This window comes from Hydra viridissima, unplaced genomic scaffold (assembly GCF_058129835.1).
Source record: "Hydra viridissima isolate aposymbiotic clone 2 unplaced genomic scaffold, HvirCarnegie_v1 scaffold_6, whole genome shotgun sequence".
Taxonomy (NCBI): domain Eukaryota; kingdom Metazoa; phylum Cnidaria; class Hydrozoa; order Anthoathecata; family Hydridae; genus Hydra; species Hydra viridissima.
In genome coordinates this window covers 13,862,151-13,880,797 of record NW_028324305.1, presented here as the reverse complement: position 1 = coordinate 13,880,797, position 18,647 = coordinate 13,862,151, and the positions used below count along the sequence as shown (strand labels likewise).

Genomic DNA, 18,647 nt, shown 5'->3' with positions numbered 1-18,647 from the left:
GCTATACAAGTAATTTTTAGTATTCTAGCTATGAGATTTCTCATTTTTTCGATCGTAAAAATGTTCAATTCCTTATCCATACGCTTTGTAAAATCAAATTTGTGATTTGTGTGTGAACTTTTTCAACAAGGAAATCAAATTAATGTCTCTTTAATGAGTTTTAAACAAATGTTCATTGATCTATGACTCATGAATATTTATCTATGACTCAGGAATATGAGGTCACATAAAAGTCATAACCCTAATGTATATATTTATAAACTTCAATATTTTTTCACCTTTTTTGTTCAATTGGTGAACATTCAGTTAAAATATGGAAATTGAATATCGTTTAGTTAACATTTACTAACAGGTAAATCTTTTTTTTTTTTGCAAAAACTTATTTTAACCTCGGCATTAATGGATTCAATTTGGGAAAACTTTTTTTAATCTAAATCTATAACTCGATGATAAAGTTGACTAAATATCATATTTGATAATAAAGCTCTAGATACCTTAAAAATTTAATTTATTTACTTTTTTAAAGTTAAAAAGTAGAATTTTTTTTCATTGATATTTTTAAAAAAAGTTAAAAAAAAAAAAAGAACAATATATTAGAAAAATAACAAAGATACACCTAAGCGATAGTAGCTAGCTTACTACTTAGATGATGCAAAATGATCTTTCTTTACGAGACAGAATAATTTTATTGATCAAAAAATTTTAAAACTCCTCTTACTTAAAACCATTCTTAATAAAATTTGAAGATAACATGAAGCAATAAATAATGCATTATCACATTATTTAGCATGTGACCTGGCTTGCATGACACACATTATGGGTTAGCAGAGTAAAATAGAAATTTTATTGTACTGTCATCTTCAGAGAAACAGCATCTAAATAAAGGAACCATGATGTCAAACACAAAACTGGATGTCTAACAGTCCTTAAACATTGTTTATTAGAGGTATAACTTTTGAAATAACTAAGTTTGATATATTCTTAGCTTGATTTTTCTAAGTTTTTCATATGTATGCTTTGAAAGCCAACTCTACTGTTTAAATTGGTAAATTAAAAAGAAAAAAAGTTGTAGATATACTCTCTGGTCAAACATCCTTGGTTAAATGTTAGAAAAAATCTTTTGTTTAACATTGAATCTATTACTTTGAAAATAGTGTTAAATTTAAACACAGCAGCAAAAAAAAATCATTCTTCTCTTTAACATGATAAAACGAAATGAAAAAAACCAAATAAGTAAACTAGTAACAGAATTGTCAATAAAAATCATAATATACATATTTTTAAGCTGTTTCCTGGGGGTCCCGCTGTGGATTTTTTTGTTGTTGCTATTATCGTTGTTTACTTTTTGTTATTCAATAGCATGAGTTTTTACAATGAATAAGTTGTTAAATAAAGACTAAATTTTTATTTTAACTTAATGTTTCTTTATCGCAGTTTACTCTAGCTGACTTGTTAATAGTCGAGCTGTGAAAAAGAACTAATACCTTGTTGTAAGTAAATATTTGCAAAATTCTCACACTCAGAACATCATCTCACACTCAGAAGTCTGAACATAATAAACATCATAAACTGAACATCATAAAACTTTTCTAATCCTTAAAATAAAAAAATTTTTGATAAGCTTTATCAAATTCATGAGTTGAAATAATTTATGCAGCATTTTTTTCCTCCCTATTAATACAGCATGACGTAAAAGTCGTTTTAAAAATGTACTTACAAAAACTCAATAATTTTGTAAAATTGTATAAATAATACTAAAGAATTATTGCCAATACTGATGAATTTAACGATAAAATTAAATTTTCCTTTAACAAGAAATCTGACCAACTTTTATTTGACAATCCAGACTCGACCGAGTCTTCAAATTTGGAGAGTTGTTTAATTTGTATTGTTGTTTAATGTAGCCATTTAATAAGTTATTCATTCAACTTCCCTCACTTTCCATGCTTCATCCACTTCACCTTCTTCCTCATCTTCTCCATCTGTTTCTTCATCCCACGTTTCCTATTACTTTAGTTTGAGTTGTTGTTGAAAACAACATCTTTAAGGTACGGTTTACACCTTAAATAACTCCATAACAACATACCCTTTTGCTTTTTGCTATTTTCAATTGTTTTTGTTAAAGATTCGAGAAAGCACCTACAATTTCTATGCAACATAAAATATCCAGTGGCATAGTGTAGTAACTCTATGTGACTAGTTATTAAATCTTACTTTAAATTAATCATATTTTCCAATTTAACAGCTTTTTACAATGTACTTCAATATTACAACTGCACAACGCTATGGAATGACACTTACACAATCTTTGGATTGAGTTTTTAACTTCAATTTTTTAAAACTTGAGTTTTATGTCTTTTTAAAGACATATATTCAGCGGATTTTGGTCACGTGAGATAAATACAACTAATGCGATGCTGTGAAAACTAGCAAGATATGTTTACTTCATTTTTTGATCTTTATTATTGTCATTATCGCCGTCATCACCATTGTCATCTTCATCAACATCAGTATTGTAATTATTAGCTTGACATTATCAACATCATTGTAATTGTCTTTATAATTAAGCAAAACTGCTCATGGACTAATTTTAATCGTTCCGTTAATCTAGCTTTTCTTACATAAATTCGTTTCTTTTCCACCAAATTTCTTTTTAACAAAGTATTCTTTTAAATATAGTATGTTTGACTCCTTTAAATATAGCATCTTTGATTTTTTTTTAAATATAACGCGATTGGTTCTTTTAAAAATAGTACGGTTGGTTCTTAATTTAACAATATGTTTAACTTTACTTCTATTATATTTGGCTACATTTTTTTCATCTTGCACAGCGCAGATCTTCCTTGCTTTTATTTCTATATATACTCCAATCAAAATAAGAAAATCCTGTTTTTAAAAAACGTTTTTGGTGATATTCATAGTTACGGTTGTGTTTTTACTTCAAACTCCTGTTGTTTCCCAATATGATCATGATCTTAAGTGGCACTTTTCCGCTTTAAAAAAATTCATAAAAATTATTTCCATAAAACGTTTATTTTGTATTTTTATAAGAGTCTTCTGGTCAACATTCGTGATATTTTTGTTAAATTGGACGATTTTACGGTGCCACGAGTGACGTTTATTTTATTGCAAAACAGCTTTCTGCTGTATATAAAATTGATTTGTAAATACTCTGACATATTTGTCGTGCAGATATTGAATTGCGGCAGTTGTACTATAAATCTGATATAAAATTATGAATTGCACAGTTTTAGTAAAATTGTTAGTATTGTGTGGTAAGTTTTTTTTTTAATTTTCGTATGTAAAGGAAAGATTTTATATTTAAAATTTAATTTGAATGGTAAACTTAAAAACGGTAAACTTAATTGCCTGGCAAATCCTTTGTTTTAATCGATAGTGTGTGTCTTTGGTTTGCCGCTAAGCTCAAGTTCAAAGAAGAAGTGCAAAGAGATTGAGAAGTTTATGCCGAACCCGTGCGGTTCTCAAGTGTTTATCGAAAAGTGTTTTGACAGATGTAGGGGTAACAAACGTAAGACAATTTTATATATACTCAATATAAAGCGCTTTATATATACTCAATATAAAGCGCTTAATGTATTCTAACTCATGTTCTTGTCTTTGGGTGTTTATTTGGTAAGGGAAGTGGAGTACAGCATTGGAGGAAATGAGCTTAAGGGGGAGTGGGTGTAAAAGAGGAGGAAATGAGCTTAAGGGGGAGTGGGTGTAAAAGAGGAGGAAATGAGCTAAACGGAAAGGTTAAGTTCTCCTTTAAAAAAGAAAATTTTTGCAACGAAAACCTAAAAATGTCAGTGTTAGCTCCATATATTTTGAACAATTTTTTTAAAAATTTATATAATTGAACAATTTTTAGAATAAAACAAAAATACCAAGAGTAATATGGTTTTTGACCATTACAAATCACCATGGGAGTTCTTATTTTGAGCTTATCACGGCTGCCATCTTTATTTTGATTAAAATAGTTTCTGTTGCTCTAAGTTTCTTATTTACTGCGGTTTCTTTACAAATAGAGTTTTGGATCTCTCTACAAAGATAACTAAAATTTGTTGTTTAGCACTTTGATGTTTAGATGAAAGTGTTGTTTCCTATCTAAATAAGGGTTATGAATGGTAAACATTTTTAAACGTCACTTGGCAAACATGGCGCATAGACAGAAGTATAAAGTTGGGAAAGTGATTTAAAAATGAAAAATGTTTAAAACAATTTTTTCATTTTCAAAATAAATTTAAAAGTAACACATTCAAAAATATGAGAAGTTCTTCGTTCGGCAATAATGCCTATAAATGAATATTTCACTTAAGCGATATATCAGTAACTTAGTTAAGGGCGTTGTAAATGATAAGTCACATCATTATTTTTAAAAAAATCTCATTAAGAGTTTGATAAGAGTTTTGATGCAGCGGCTGTTCTCTTCCTATAAAACAGGAATCTCGGTGTTAAGTCAAAAAATTGCATTTGCGTGTGGAATAATTTTTGTGTCTCTATTCCAGAATAGGGTATTTATGTACAAGTTGAGCTATTTACTTCGTTTTTTATGGATCTATTTTAAAAACTTTGCTTTAATTTCAGTTAAAAGTTCAAAATTTCAGTTTCCTCCCATAAATTTCTTTGTCCATACTGATGAAGTAAACAATAAAATTAAATTTTCCTTTAAAAAAATGTCTGACCAACTTTGTCGAGAATTCCGAATTTGGAAACTTGGTCGAGAAGACTAGATGAAGTTTCCGAATTTGGAAACTTGTTCGAGTCTCCCGTAAATGACAATGGGCGCTCCTCTCAAACAAAAGCCAACCTAAATAGTTCAAAATTCAATAAGTGTCTCTCAAACAAGCACCTTATTATATTCTATCAACGATATTTTGAGTAATTTTGGTTTTAGATTATCGTGCCGGTTTACAAATAATTTTTTCTCCTGGATATGAAAAGGAAATAAATAACTGTATTTCATTATAGCAAAATTAATGTGCGGAATTAAAAAAAAAGAAAGAATGCGACGTATTGTTGGAGGAACTAACAGTAAAGAAGGAGAATGGCCGTGGCACGTTAGTTTAAAATTTCAAGGAAGGCAATGGTGTTCAGGTGCCATTTTGTCTGAAAGCTATATATTGACAGCCGCTCACTGCTTTGGTTCGTTTTTTTTTTTATTCTTTTTTTTTTTTTTTACTGTTAATTTGAAATTCTTTTTGCTTTTGCAACAACAAATAATAAAATTGTATTATTATCAACATTTATCATTTTAATAAATTGACGTTAGATCATCATTATAAAAGCACGCCCCTCTCATTTTATAATTTATTTGATTCGCAAGATAATCAAAACCTGCGTATTTATCTCAACCCATAAACTTTTTTCAAACCTTTCGTGCTACATCTTGATGCTACTTTCTTTGGTAAAAAATTAAAAAAAAAAAAAGTAATGGAAAGTTAATACAAATATGTAAACTTCTCAGATTTCTTCGTTAATCCAAAGAAATAACTACAAAATTCGAGTATTTATTTGAGGATTTTCATTCAGACATGAGCTAAATAAAAAGCTCAGTAAAATAAATTTTTATCCTAAGAGGAATTTGAATCACAGATACAGTCTATCAATCTCTGACGTCACTGTAACCATAATCCTCTTTAAAGCCTTTTTTTATTTGAAAGACAATAAAAAAAATGTTATGTGAAATGCAATAGATTTCCTTATTTGAACCTAAAGATAAAAACAAAATTTTTTAAAATTGAAACTATTAAATCAGGATTTTAGCTAAATCATCGATTTGACAACAGCTGACAATGGATTGCAATACTACGACACGCAACTAGATTCTCTGTTTTGCCGCGCAAAACTAAATAATTGCCTTTAAACAAAAGGAAAAAAAATCAATCCTAAACACAAAAAAGGTAACCATCCCGATGCTTGTCGATCGATAAACCGACAATATGTTTTTTGGAGAACACTTTTTAAAAATTGCGGTGGCAAAAATGCAATGCTTTGGGAACCCCTTATTTCCTGTCTTTTATACCACCGAACTATTCCGTTGATCAGATTTCTTTTACAACTATTATGATTCCAATGTTTTTGGCAAAAAGATACCATTTAAATAGTAAGGCAGACGTTAATTATTTCAAGACTTCTTTTTAAGAAATTTTATTTTAAACAGTACACTTTTTTTTTTTATTATTTTTTTTTTATAAGAAACTACTACTAGAAGCCTCAAAACCTTAAGAAACTGTTAGTACTAAGTTACTTTTTTAACAAGAAACTTATTTTATTTAGAGTTCAAGGAATATTTCTTAATTTGTGTTCTGTTCAGGGACAAACCTGAGGATTGTATTACATTGAATGATAATGATGGAATTCAAATAATTTTAGTTGGCTATAAAACATTTTATCTTACTTGTTGACATGTTTTCAAATTGCATTTTATTTACTTTTTCTCTCTTTTGATACTTAGGAAACTCTTAAGAAACTTTTAGTACTGGTGTTGTAAAAAAAAGTACCCATAAAATAAGAAACTTTCTAGTACTACACCATTTGCTTGGATTCTTGTATATATATAAAAAAAGAAACAAACTGTAATACAAAAATAAATTTCAAAAATATTTCTTTTTTTGGGATGTCATAGTTTGTTTTTAACAATGACATTGCAGGGTTAACGAAAAAGTCTGCCACTAATAACAACTGATAAAAAAAACAAAAAAAAAACTTATTGCTTGTGTAATTGAGTGACTCTTGTTGCTAAAAATAATCTTTAGTCTGATTCAAATGTTGTAGAACTCTTGATGTTCAGATTTGGATCAATGTAGTTGAACATGTTCTTAAAATCAACTTTGCTAATTTATAAACTTAAGCTCATTTTTTGTATTATTGAAAAGTTCCCTAACCGGAGTTTGAAATCACACAAAACAGGAGCAGGAAATTTTTAATCGAATTTAATCAAATTTAGTCAAATGGTTACGAAATAGATCTAAACTAGAAAATGTTTGTATAATTTTTGCAATAAGTTTTGGCTCTATTAACATTATTTTTTAATAAAATTTAGCTCTAATTTTGTAATCCGTATTTTTTATCTGTCACTGTTCGTCAGGTAATGGTGCGCGCCATTGCCAGATGGTGGAGCGCACCATTGCCATATGGTGGTGCGTGCCATTATGTTTTGTAATAGACAAATAATATAGATATTGTATAATAATTTCTTACATCGCTTAACATGTTTAGATCCTATATTTACGACTCCAAACATTTCAGACTGGAAAGTATATTCAGGAGATTATTTTCTTTCCGTAAAAGACCCGGCTGAAAAGTCATACGAAGTGCAGAAAATAATCATGCACGAAAACTATACATTAGTTATTCAAGATATAAAAAATACTTCTTTCGCATTAGTACACAATGATATTGGTAAATGTTTTATTTTCTGTTTGCATGCCCATGTTTGAAACTTTATTTTTATTTTTTTAATTTTCTGTTGTTTTTTTTTTAACTATATTGATTTTATATTTTTATTTATTAAGCTATATTAAAGTTGAAAAGGAAAATTGATCTAAATGATAGAAACAATTGCGCAAGTATATGTTTACCTGACCAATTAAAATCTCCTTCTCCGAACCAATCGTGTCGAATTATTGGCTGGGGATACTTGTCTCACAACGGCATGCAGCCTGACGTTCTCCAAAAGGCTAAAGTACCTATTGTACCAAATCATGTTTGTAACAAGCCTGAAGCTTACAACCAAACAGTTTCAGATGAATATCTACTATGTGCTGGCTATTCAAATGGAACAGTTGACTCATGCAATTATGACAGCGGAGGAGCTTTAGCCTGTTTCATAGATGGTTAGTTCAGTTTTTGTTGTAAATAAAATATGACTGTTATTATAAGGTCTGGTTAAGATTTGTTATTGTTTTTTTGAATTTATATTGGTAAATTATAACATGGTACCGTTGTGCGTTGCAGCTTTTTGCAGCATTTAAGTTTAAAATGTTAACTTGCGCTGCTGCAGTTAAAAACTCAGGAAAGTCATAATTTAACTTTTTTTAAACTGCTTTGGTTTAATCAAATGACTGAGTTATTATCATTCTGAAGTACTAATAAGTCAAAAAACATCAGTTAAAACGTTAAAACGTTTTAAAACGAAAACGTCAAAACAATTGAAAATTAAAAAAATGAGAAAAGATTAAAGTTCTCCCTTACGGATTTCCATAGAAGAAACTGAAAAAAAAACCCATTTTATTTCAATTGGTATATGAAACATCATGGGTAGGGATAAACGAAATTCACGGTAAAAAAAAAAAAACAAAAAAAGCACAGCAACAAAATACTACATTCTCATCAAAAATTCTTAATTCTTTTTTTTTTTACGGTGATTTTCGCCTGTTCCTAATCATGGGTCATGGGTTTCCCATGGAAAAACCATGTTGTGTTGTTTTTACAACTTCTTCATGAAATACTTCGTTTTTATAATATCCCGTGGTATTTAAGTTGGCATTTAAACACCATTAAAACACACAACCCCAAGCAAAAATTCACAACAGGCGCAGTACAGCGCCAGTACTGTCTAATACTGGTGCAATACTGGCAGTCAGTACTGGTTCTGTATTGGCATTTCCATGGGATGATAACGCTTTGCCAGTACTGAATGTCCAGTACTTAACCATAGCTGGCATCTGGTAATGGCATAGTACTGCCTTAATTAAAAATTTGCAACAGGCATAGTATTGCGCCAGTACTGTTTAACACTGGCGCAAGACTGGCATGACACTATAGCATCAATTTTATAAGGTAATCTTTTAAGACAAAAGTATTATTTTTCAATGTTTTTTTTTGTATAATTAAAAAAAAAAAAATTTATAGAACTTCGTCTTCAATTTCAACACCAGCACCACTCTTTTTATTTAGCAATCTATTTTTCTTTCCACCAGCTCTATCCTTCGCACCTGAAAACCAGCGACTTATTTGACTAGAAATTTGTTTTTCGTTTATCTCAGGAAATCTGATTGTTATTACTTCTAAAATAAACATCAAAACTGTGTATTTTAAGGGTTAAGTAAGAAATGAATAAAATAATAATTTATTCATGTTTGTTAAAGTTAGAAATAAGACAATATACCTAGCAAATATTTGTAAGTTTCTGTGCCAGAAAAATTCAATTTTTTTACACCATTTGACTCTCGTCCAAAGGCACTGTAAAGCACTTGAATATTCGGTAAAATAATCTTTGGAATTACAAAAGATAAATTTTCCGAAAGTTTTAATGTACTTTTCACATTTAACATCATGAAGCATTTCTAAAAAAAAAAAATTAATCTATAGATAAAATTCATATACTAAATATCAAATAATTAAATATAACATTAATTATAAATAAAAAATAATATTTAATAAAACAATACTTCGTAGCAGACTTAAAACAAATATTTCTAGCATTTTTTGAATCAATACTAAATTGTTTACCAGTTTTTGAATCATTACTACATCACTCTTCAATTGGTTATCAAAATCATGGAAACTCTCTATACGGTTGAATGGTAATTCGTTAATCGTCTGTTCGGTTATTATTTTTTGGATATCAACAGTGTTATTGTTAAGACTAAATAACGTTCTTGTGATTTTTGCTTCCTCTCTAATACGATATTCAATGCTTCTCCTGGCAGACTCCAGATTAGCTTTCGACGCAGGAGCATCTTTAGCTGTCATGAAAACATATATTTTATATTTGCATTAGTAAAGAAAAACAACCATTTTAAATAACTAAATCAGTAATTAATTATTAAATTATCATTATCATTATGTAATTTTTTTCTCAATGTTTAACGTCCGTTTCCACACTTGTGTGGTTTAAACAAGGTTTCCATAGTGTCATTTCCTCATTCAAGTGAAAAGTTAAATTAATTCTTTACAATGAATGAAGAATTGTAAGTAAAAAATTTTTGACAATATCCTAACCTGCAGAGCCACATGTAGGACAATACTTATAATTTGGATTAAGTATCACATCTAAAAAAATATTTTCAAAATATTACATTTGTAAGTAATGATCAACATTCTAAAAAAGATTTCATTGAAAAAAAATTAAAATAATATTTAAATGTAAACTAAGAATTATATTGCATTACCTTTTTTATTTGTTTTATTGTCGCTTAAATGTTTCCTGGTGTCTTCATGTGATATACTGGAATACTTTATCATTTCTGAAAATAATAAACTTTTTGAATAATAAAAATTGCTTTGACGTGCTTTTTTGTGTGTGCAACAATAAGGGGTATTTTTAGTTATAAGGATTTTTTTTATTAAAGAAAACATACGGTTTTGTTTCTCTCTGTTACATTTAGAAGACCCTATTTTCTTTACTTTGGAGGACGAGAACGATGAATCATTAGATTGTTCATCACGAGATGATGATCGTTTTTTCTTTACTTTAAAGGAAACAAAGGACTCTTCTGAAATATCACTATCTCCAGAGCTTTCAATACTAAGCTCTAAAACAGATAAGATATAGATATCTAGAAATGATTTTATTTTAAAAAATTAAAATAACATTTATATGTAAACTAAGGATTAAATCGCATTACCTTTTTTATTTGTTTTATTGTCGCTTAAATGTTTCCTGGTGTCTTCATGTGATATACTGGAATTCTTTATCATTTCTGAAAATAATAAACTTTTTGAATAATAAAAATTGCTTTAACGTGCTTTTTTGTGTGTGCAACAATAAGGGGTATTTTTAGTTATAAGGATTTTTTTTATTATAGAAAACATACGGTTTTGTTTATCTCTGTTACATTTAGAAGACCCTATTTTCTTTACTTTGGAGGACGAGAACGATGAATCATTAGATTGTTCATCACGAGATGATGATCGTTTTTTCTTTACTTTAAAGGAAACAAAGGACTCTTCTGAAATATCACTATCTCCAGAGCTTTCAATACTACGCTCTAAAACAGATAAGATATAGATATTATTTTAAAAAAAAACAAAAAAACAGTTATATGGTTAAATAAATCTTTCGATTTTTTAAAATATTTCAAGTAATGTTTGTTTGCAATAATAAAAAAATACCATACCTTTAAACGAAGAGATATCTTTTAAAGATGCTTTAAGTTCAGAGCTGCTTAATTTAACAGGAACAGATTCTCCTTCTGAACTATTTGGATCTTCAAAATTACTGCTCTGTACTACAAATTCAGAGCATGCCCTAATCATCCGTCGCAATCCTTGTTTATAGCTTTCTATCATGTAAATAAATATCTTTTAATATGACAACATTTAAGTTAAAACGCATTTAAAATTGATTACATAAAGATTTGAATTACATACTTGCTTCTTTAATTAAAACAATTTCAAAACTCTTCCACAAAACTCCTGGTATTAATGACATTTTACTCATTGAATCAAGCGCATGATACTCGTTTTCAGATGGATATTTACAGAATAATTTGTCTTTTTTAGAATACATCCATAAAATTGGAATAACATCAATACATTCCTTTCCATGCTTTTTTTCCATGTTTTTTCAACAAACTTGACTACAACATGAGTTGTACTTGTCTGAAGATTCATATTAATTAAATACCTTATAAAAATAGCAAATTAAATTTAAAATTACTTTTACAAAATACTGTAATTCAGTTACTTTGAATACTGATTATTTCAAACTAAAATAAACAGTTATTGTTCAGTAAATCTGAACAAAAAATATTCTAAAGATAAAATAGTTTAAAGCCTTCAAATATTCATAACACTATTCAAATAAGATAAATCTATTGACAAATTCAAATAACAGACTTGTATTGTATGTTACATTAAACAGTCTAGTATAATACAATAATAATTGATAAATGTAATATAAAGTTAACAAATGTATTTTAGATTTTTTTATGAATCATGAAGATAAGTTATGGCAAATGTATTATCGTTGCTTTCAAACAAAACACATTTTTTAACAATATTTTCTAAAGAAACTGTTTCTTCATTTGTGGATATTCTTCCAAGTTTCATTATTCCAACTTTTGAAGAGGCACATGGATACTGAAAAACATCATTGACATCCATAAATATATAACCTTGCAAAAAGAAATTATGTTGCACTTTTCGGATTCTTGTTATTTTAAAAATATGGCCAGAACACATTTTTACAATGTCATCTGGTTTTTTAATGCTAAGTGTAACTCCTTGAAATATCATATCTTCAAAATTAACATCATCTTCAAGCATAGTATTAAAGTTCATTATAAGAACTTTCTTCTTAATTGCATTTTTATTTTTTAATTTTGGACAGGCTTTTTGTTCAGATATTCTTCTAGCCAACTGACCCAAAGTATTATTTCTTCCTCCAATTAGTCGTTTAATTTTACCAAGATGGTTTTCAAAAGGAAATGCAGATATTGTAGATAAAGACATCTTAGTGTACTCAACATCATCAGCTAAGTGGATTAAATTGTGTATATTCATTACCTGTGAACCAGTGCCATAAAATGACGGAGTTAGCTCAAAGAATTTCCTCAATAACTCTTTGGCATAGTTTACATTATGAAGGCAAAGTTGAGGATCACAAAGTATTCGACAAGCCACAACTAAAAGCAGAAAATGTTTATACATTTGACTAGGCAGAATATTGTGTAGTACCAATGATCCACAGTAATGTAAAAAAAAACGAAATTGTGTGGCTTTCCAATGTGCAAAATTATGTATAAACTTTTTTCTTTGAAACTCTTTGGGTATAAAATTCACTAAGATTTTCAATTTTAAATTTAAACATTTAATATCTTCCACAGATAGCTTGCATTTATGGTTTACTTTTTTAGTGCCAATTAACTGCTGCATAATCCATTTCATGACCCCAAGGTAAATTAAATGCATAGAATCCAAGAACATTGATTTAATTGGGTCAAAACCTGGTATATCTAACAATGGGGATTTACCTGAACCTAAATGGTGTTCAATTTGACTTTTCATTTCAAAACTACTTTTTGTTCGTAGCTTAGATCTCATATTAGGATAAACTCTTTTTTTTTTAATTGTCGTCCCTCTGGTCTCGCAATGTTCACATGCATAATAACCACCATGTCCTTTACATTTTTTAACAAATGATCTGGCAGGTGTGTCACAGGAAAAACCTACAACCTCTATTTTAAAGGTCACTTGACCAATATTTACTCCATTTAAAACTAAATATTTTGCTTTAGAGACAAAATCTTCTAAAAAAACATCTACACTTTGTGGTTTAGAATCCCCACTATAAACAGCTATGATAAATGGTTGTGAATTATATTCGTTGTGCAAAATAAGTCCCAAGATAGCCCAAAATTGTTGATTAGAACCATCAAACAATGGTAAACCATCGATATTAAATAATAAACGAATAACACTATCAGTATAATCCTCAGTAATGACATCATTTAAACCTTCTTCTATACCAAGAAACATAAAATATCCCATTGTGTTTTTTACGCTATTCATTAACTTTATATTTTTATTTGATTTTGTTTGCAACAATGTAACTGCAGACTTTGGTAAATTAGGAATGCTTTCTGCCCTCAGTATTTTTAACAAATCTTCAATTGTTTCAACAGTCAAATGGCTTCGATGGTTTACAGCCCATTTTTGTAACTTTTCACAACAATTGGTTTCTGTTAAATCAGGTGATTGCTGATAAAAAGATTCATTACCTGAAAAACTGTCCTCTGGAAATGTACGAGTAAAGTATTCTGAATCAAAAGATGAATCAAATTGGAAAATAAAATTGTTATCGTGTTCAGAAACAGTAATATGAGTATCTTCAGATTGATAGGTTATTAAATTACTAGAAGAATCAATTTCAATAGATGAATCAATTGCAGTGTCCAAATATTCAGATAAATTTTCTTCTGAATAGAAAGCTTTAAATTCATTTTGGTTTTGTTGTTTAAAATGACGGTGTTTCTTTTGTCTATAATATGAAGCCATGCCTTGAAATAACCATAAATAGTATAACTAAATACAACTGAATGTTAAAATATACATTTTATCAATAGTTTTCAAAAGTAAAATTGATTTAAGGTTATCTATTAGCTTATATTTTTAAAATGAAAAACACCCATCTTTAAAATATTTTATAGCAAATACATATATTATTTGATAACATATATTATTATTATTATGACAGTATATATATATATATATATATATATATATATATATATATATATATATATATATATATATATATATATATATATATATATATGCCTATCTCTCTCTCTCTCTCTCTCTCTCTCTCTCATTCTGCATTAGTTTCTGGAACAGTAAATACAAATGCACCAAGAATTTCCAGCAGTTGAGGCTTTACTACAGTATTGACATTATTTATAACTTCTAAAACAGTCTTCCATCCTAATAGTATAGGAACAGATTCAGCTTCCCAGTTTTCTAGATTTATATCTAAACAAGTTTTGATAAAACAATAAGAGTCAAAAATGTCATTATCACTTATGACAAAAATAGGTAATGATTTAGTTTTATTAAGAAAATATGTGTACACTTCCTTAAAATCCTCATATAGAAATTTTTCCTTTAACATAAGATATTTTACATTCCTTGCTTCATTACAAAATCTATCAGCCCACTTTTTTAAATAACTAATTATGGTACTATAAAATCTCACTACAACAGAAACTACATGCTCTCTATCTAATAATGCTTCTGCTTCAAGTTTTTTTGAAAGATTATCTGCCATAAATGGTATAAATTTGCATGCAAGTGCTTGTAAAACTCCATTGATACTTCTACTGCACTTTTATCATTTCCTTCTAACTTTTTGACAGTCTCACCAAACAAATGAAATTGGGATTTTACACAATGTTGAAATTAAAAAGTGATTTCTAATAATTTATTGCTCTGTTCTTTTAAGAACATTGAGCACTCTATTTTATGGAATACATTTATAATTGTTGTTATATATATATATATATATATATATATATATATATATATATATATATATATATATATATATATATATATATATATATATATATATATATTTAATAATAACTTAACTTATAACAGTATATTAACGAAAAATGATAATAGCAAAATTTGTTTTATATTTTATAAAATTCTAAACAAGTACTTATTAATCAAAACTATTTTTAACTGACAGTTTACCAAGACAAAGATGAAAAATCAAGTAACATACGCCAGATTTTATTAAATAAAAGTGAATCTGGTTTATAATTACCATAATTAATTATCGTGTGCCAATAATTATTGTGACAGATTAATCTGGCACATTAATGCACATGTGCCAAAAAAGATTTTTTTTGGCAAAAAAGAATTCGAATTCTTTTTTCGAGGCCCAAAAATCCGTTATGTGCCAACACTGGAGTAAGGGATCATTTTACGTATACACGCGCAGCCTTGTCTAACATTTTAATCGGTGCTTTGCCTGCACTGGCCGGCCAACGATTGGTTAGCCAATACTGGCGCAGTACTTCGCCTGTTGTAAGTAAAGGCGCAACACAAAAATTTCCGATTGGGCAGCCAGTTAACGATAAAATAATACACAAAACATTACTGAAAACAGATAACAAAGCCTATTCACAGTCACTGGTATAAAAACTGTATAAAAATCAACACATTTGCGTTTGACAATACGCAACTAAAAACAGTACACCATTTTTAACATTTATCATTATCAAAACTCAATTAAACTAAATTGTTTTCTGAAGGTCCTGGCATTTTGTTTTAACTATAACAATTTTACATTCAATGCATAATTTGCCTAAAATATGTACAGCCATGTTATTGTGATTATGTTATTGTCTTATAATAAATTGAAAGATAATATCTTTATTTGTATGCTTTATTAATAATTACAGCTTTACGTTATGAATCATAAAATGTAGATTTTTTCCATTTTATTATATTTGTTTGAAATGCCCGTTAATTAATTGCAGCTAATTTTTAACAAAACAAAATTACATTGAAACCAAATTCCAAATAAGCTACACTGGTGTTGATGATTAGAATACCACCTGCTTCATCACTGTTTAAAATAACTGTTTGTTTTTTTATAGGGGGATTTTTCTTTGTCTTGTTGATTCCTTTTGTAGTTTGCTCATTATTTGTATAAGTTTTCATTTTTTACTTCATATTTTCTATTCAGCAAAATTTAAAATAAAAAGTTTCTTTGAAATAAAGTGAAATTGTAATGAATGAATTTTTTTGAAATTTTAATTTTTTTGAATGAATTTGGAATTTTGCTTCAGCGAAAAACATGACATGAACGCTAAAACAGGGAACCTCGTTTTTAATACATTTTTAGTAATTTCTTTCAAAATAACTTCTTCAGCTTTCATTTCAAACTTTGAAAAGTTTTTTTTTTCTAATCCTATACCTTAATCAAAGTTTTTTTTTTTGAGTCAAAAAGTCATCAATTTTTGACATGTCCAAAAATGTCCAAAAGTTTTTTAAAAATCTAAAAAAAAACCTAACATTGTTGGTTAAAAGGTCACAAAATGCTGCAAGCGAAAATAGAATTCTTTTTGCTATTATCATTTTTCTTATGATTATGTGCGTAAAATAGTTGAATTCTGAATTTAGGGTTGTGGTATGCTAGTGGAATTGTTTCATCTGGATTTGAATGTGCTAGACCTCATTATTATGGCTTATACACAAACGTCGTACGATATAGAGATTGGGTGCTAAAAACAATACTTAACTGAAAAATTGATAATAAAATCAGCATAAATCAGCATCAAAAATGAAATAATAGAACTACGTGGCATTCTTAATATCGTATTACGGAAAGTCTATGAATGGTTGATATGTATCAAAGGCTGCAAACAAACTGCACTACAAGCAATAATATTTTTGTATTTGCATGCTAAATATCCAGAAAAAGCTGAAAAAATCTCGCTCAACAAAATATATAAAAGATGAATATTTTATGAACAGGTATTTGATTTTGTTGAAGAAAGCGGATTTAACAGAAATAACGATATCGGAGTTAATAAGATGGACATTCATGGATTTGGTTCACAATTACTGCTTTTTGGCGTGTTCCAGGTATAGGAACATGTATAAAAATTTCTGTGCCTTTAGGACAAAACCATTTTTTTTGACTCGATACTTTTTACAAATAAATTAAGTTGTGTTAGAACGATTTCTTCTCTATGAATCCTCGATTGGGTAGGTGCCCTTTTTAAATCTCGTGATTCCTTAACATTAAAATTAACCGGTTCAAAAATTCTTTGAGAAAACATTAGAAATAAAAATTGTTAGATCGAAGCAAAGTTTTTACACGATGATAAGAATTGTAACTAATACTGTTTACTTCTGTCATATAAGATTTATAATCAATAGTTCTAACCATCTCATAAACTTTTGCTTTGATCATTCTAAAAGTGCACTATATTGTCAGAGTAGTTAAAAGCAGCTTTGAATCTGATTTCTTCAAGAAACACTCTAAAGACTCCCCTTTTTTTCTTCTCGAAATAAAATATCCAAAAACAATACGAATATTTAACTGTTCTTTTGTTTCTTATTTAACTGTTTCTTTTTTAACTGTTCCATTGAAGTTTTCAGTAATTGTGATATCTATTAGTTTTTATTTTAACTGAATATCATGAGGCACATATGCACTCATGGGCGCCGGCAGGATTTTTTACAAGGGGCGGGCAAAATAAAATTCAACAGTGCTATTTCAAAAACTACATAAATGCATCAATTAATCAAGTCATTTTATTAGACCAGAGACAACAGAAAATTAAAGAAGATGTAAAAATAAAAAAACAAGAATTAAATCATTGTTATTCAGTAAATTGTAGTCGTCTGCCTTCACTACCAAACTTATTTACAATTTGTTCCATTAATTCAGATTTTCTGGAGCGTATTTTTTCACGATGCACGCTCAGCATGCAAAGCCCAGACAAACGCTCATAATGCTAATGCTAAGTTATACCTAATAATGCAAAATTATATAATAATATAATGATTAGTTAAAAAACATTAAATGATTTATTAAATACAAATTAGACATATTCCAAAAAACAAAACAAAAATTAAAATACAGCAGGTTAATGCAAGTTAATCAAATTAAATATATATAATCATAGCAGCCGAGAAAAATTTTGGGCCCCGGGGAACTTTTCTAAAGGGGCCCTCATTATGATCAATTATATACCCAGGACCAAAAGAAGCGTGCTCTGGTCATTGAAAATTAAAAACAAAAGTTAATTAAATCTTTTAAAAGTCAAAACTATTTAAATCTTTTAAAAATTACTTTAAAAAATAATTTGTTAACACACGGGGCCCCGGGAATCTTCCCCGTCCACCCCCCACCCCCACCCCCTCTCAGCGGCCATGTATATAATTATAATAATCAACATTTAGCTAGCAAAAAACACAAGGTAATAGTATTATTAAAATGAATATAACACAATAAATTGGAAAAAAAATAAATAGAAATACAATACAAACAAAAAACATTTTGCAAACAAAAAAACAACAGCATAAAAAGGTAAATGAAACTGACACATTAAAAAATAATTTAAAAAATTTGATCATTGCATCCAATTCTTTCTTCGTTAGTTCGAAGTTTATTTGTTTGCGTAAGAACTTTGTTATTGTAATTCGATTTCTTTTTTTTTTATTATTATTATTAC

The 18,647-nt window shown here is 28.3% G+C and overlaps 3 protein-coding genes and 1 non-coding gene across 7 annotated transcripts; 1 reads left to right on the top strand and 3 right to left on the bottom strand.

Moving 5' to 3' along the window:
• The first annotated feature begins 365 nt into the window (after positions 1 to 365).
• LOC145190063 (trypsin-1-like) lies at positions 366 to 17,140 on the top strand. Of its 4 annotated transcripts, none has more exons than XM_090090483.1 (6): positions 366 to 3,275; positions 3,398 to 3,529; positions 4,972 to 5,145; positions 7,222 to 7,404; positions 7,518 to 7,838; positions 16,585 to 17,140. In XM_090090483.1, exons 1-6 carry the CDS (start codon positions 3,236 to 3,238, stop codon positions 16,704 to 16,706), a joined length of 972 nt encoding a protein of 323 aa, XP_089946609.1. In that variant the 5' UTR covers positions 366 to 3,235; the 3' UTR covers positions 16,707 to 17,140. The 4 variants fall into 4 exon arrangements, with proteins under 4 accessions (XP_089946609.1, XP_089946608.1, XP_089946610.1 ...); XM_090090482.1 differs by lacking the exon at positions 16,585 to 17,140 and adding an exon at positions 10,335 to 13,983; XM_090090484.1 differs by lacking the exons at positions 4,972 to 5,145; positions 16,585 to 17,140 and adding an exon at positions 10,335 to 13,983.
• LOC149887140 (uncharacterized) lies at positions 8,851 to 9,942 on the bottom strand. Its single transcript, XM_090090463.1, has 3 exons — positions 9,457 to 9,942; positions 9,113 to 9,290; positions 8,851 to 9,029 (listed from the first exon to the last, which is right to left on the bottom strand). The coding sequence occupies exons 1-3, from the start codon at positions 9,697 to 9,699 to the stop codon at positions 8,851 to 8,853; spliced, it is 600 nt and encodes a 199-aa protein (XP_089946589.1). The 5' UTR covers positions 9,700 to 9,942.
• On the bottom strand, positions 10,465 to 11,609 carry LOC149887139 (uncharacterized). Its single transcript, XR_016453363.1, has 5 exons — positions 11,320 to 11,609; positions 11,067 to 11,231; positions 10,810 to 10,937; positions 10,575 to 10,649; positions 10,465 to 10,481 (listed from the first exon to the last, which is right to left on the bottom strand). It is a non-coding gene; the product is annotated as an uncharacterized LOC149887139 (transcript).
• Positions 11,747 to 14,125, bottom strand: LOC149887138 (uncharacterized). The gene has a single exon (XM_090090481.1). The coding sequence runs from the start codon at positions 13,945 to 13,947 to the stop codon at positions 11,878 to 11,880; it is 2,070 nt and encodes a 689-aa protein (XP_089946607.1). The 5' UTR covers positions 13,948 to 14,125; the 3' UTR covers positions 11,747 to 11,877.
• Positions 17,141 to 18,647: the final 1,507 nt, after the last annotated feature.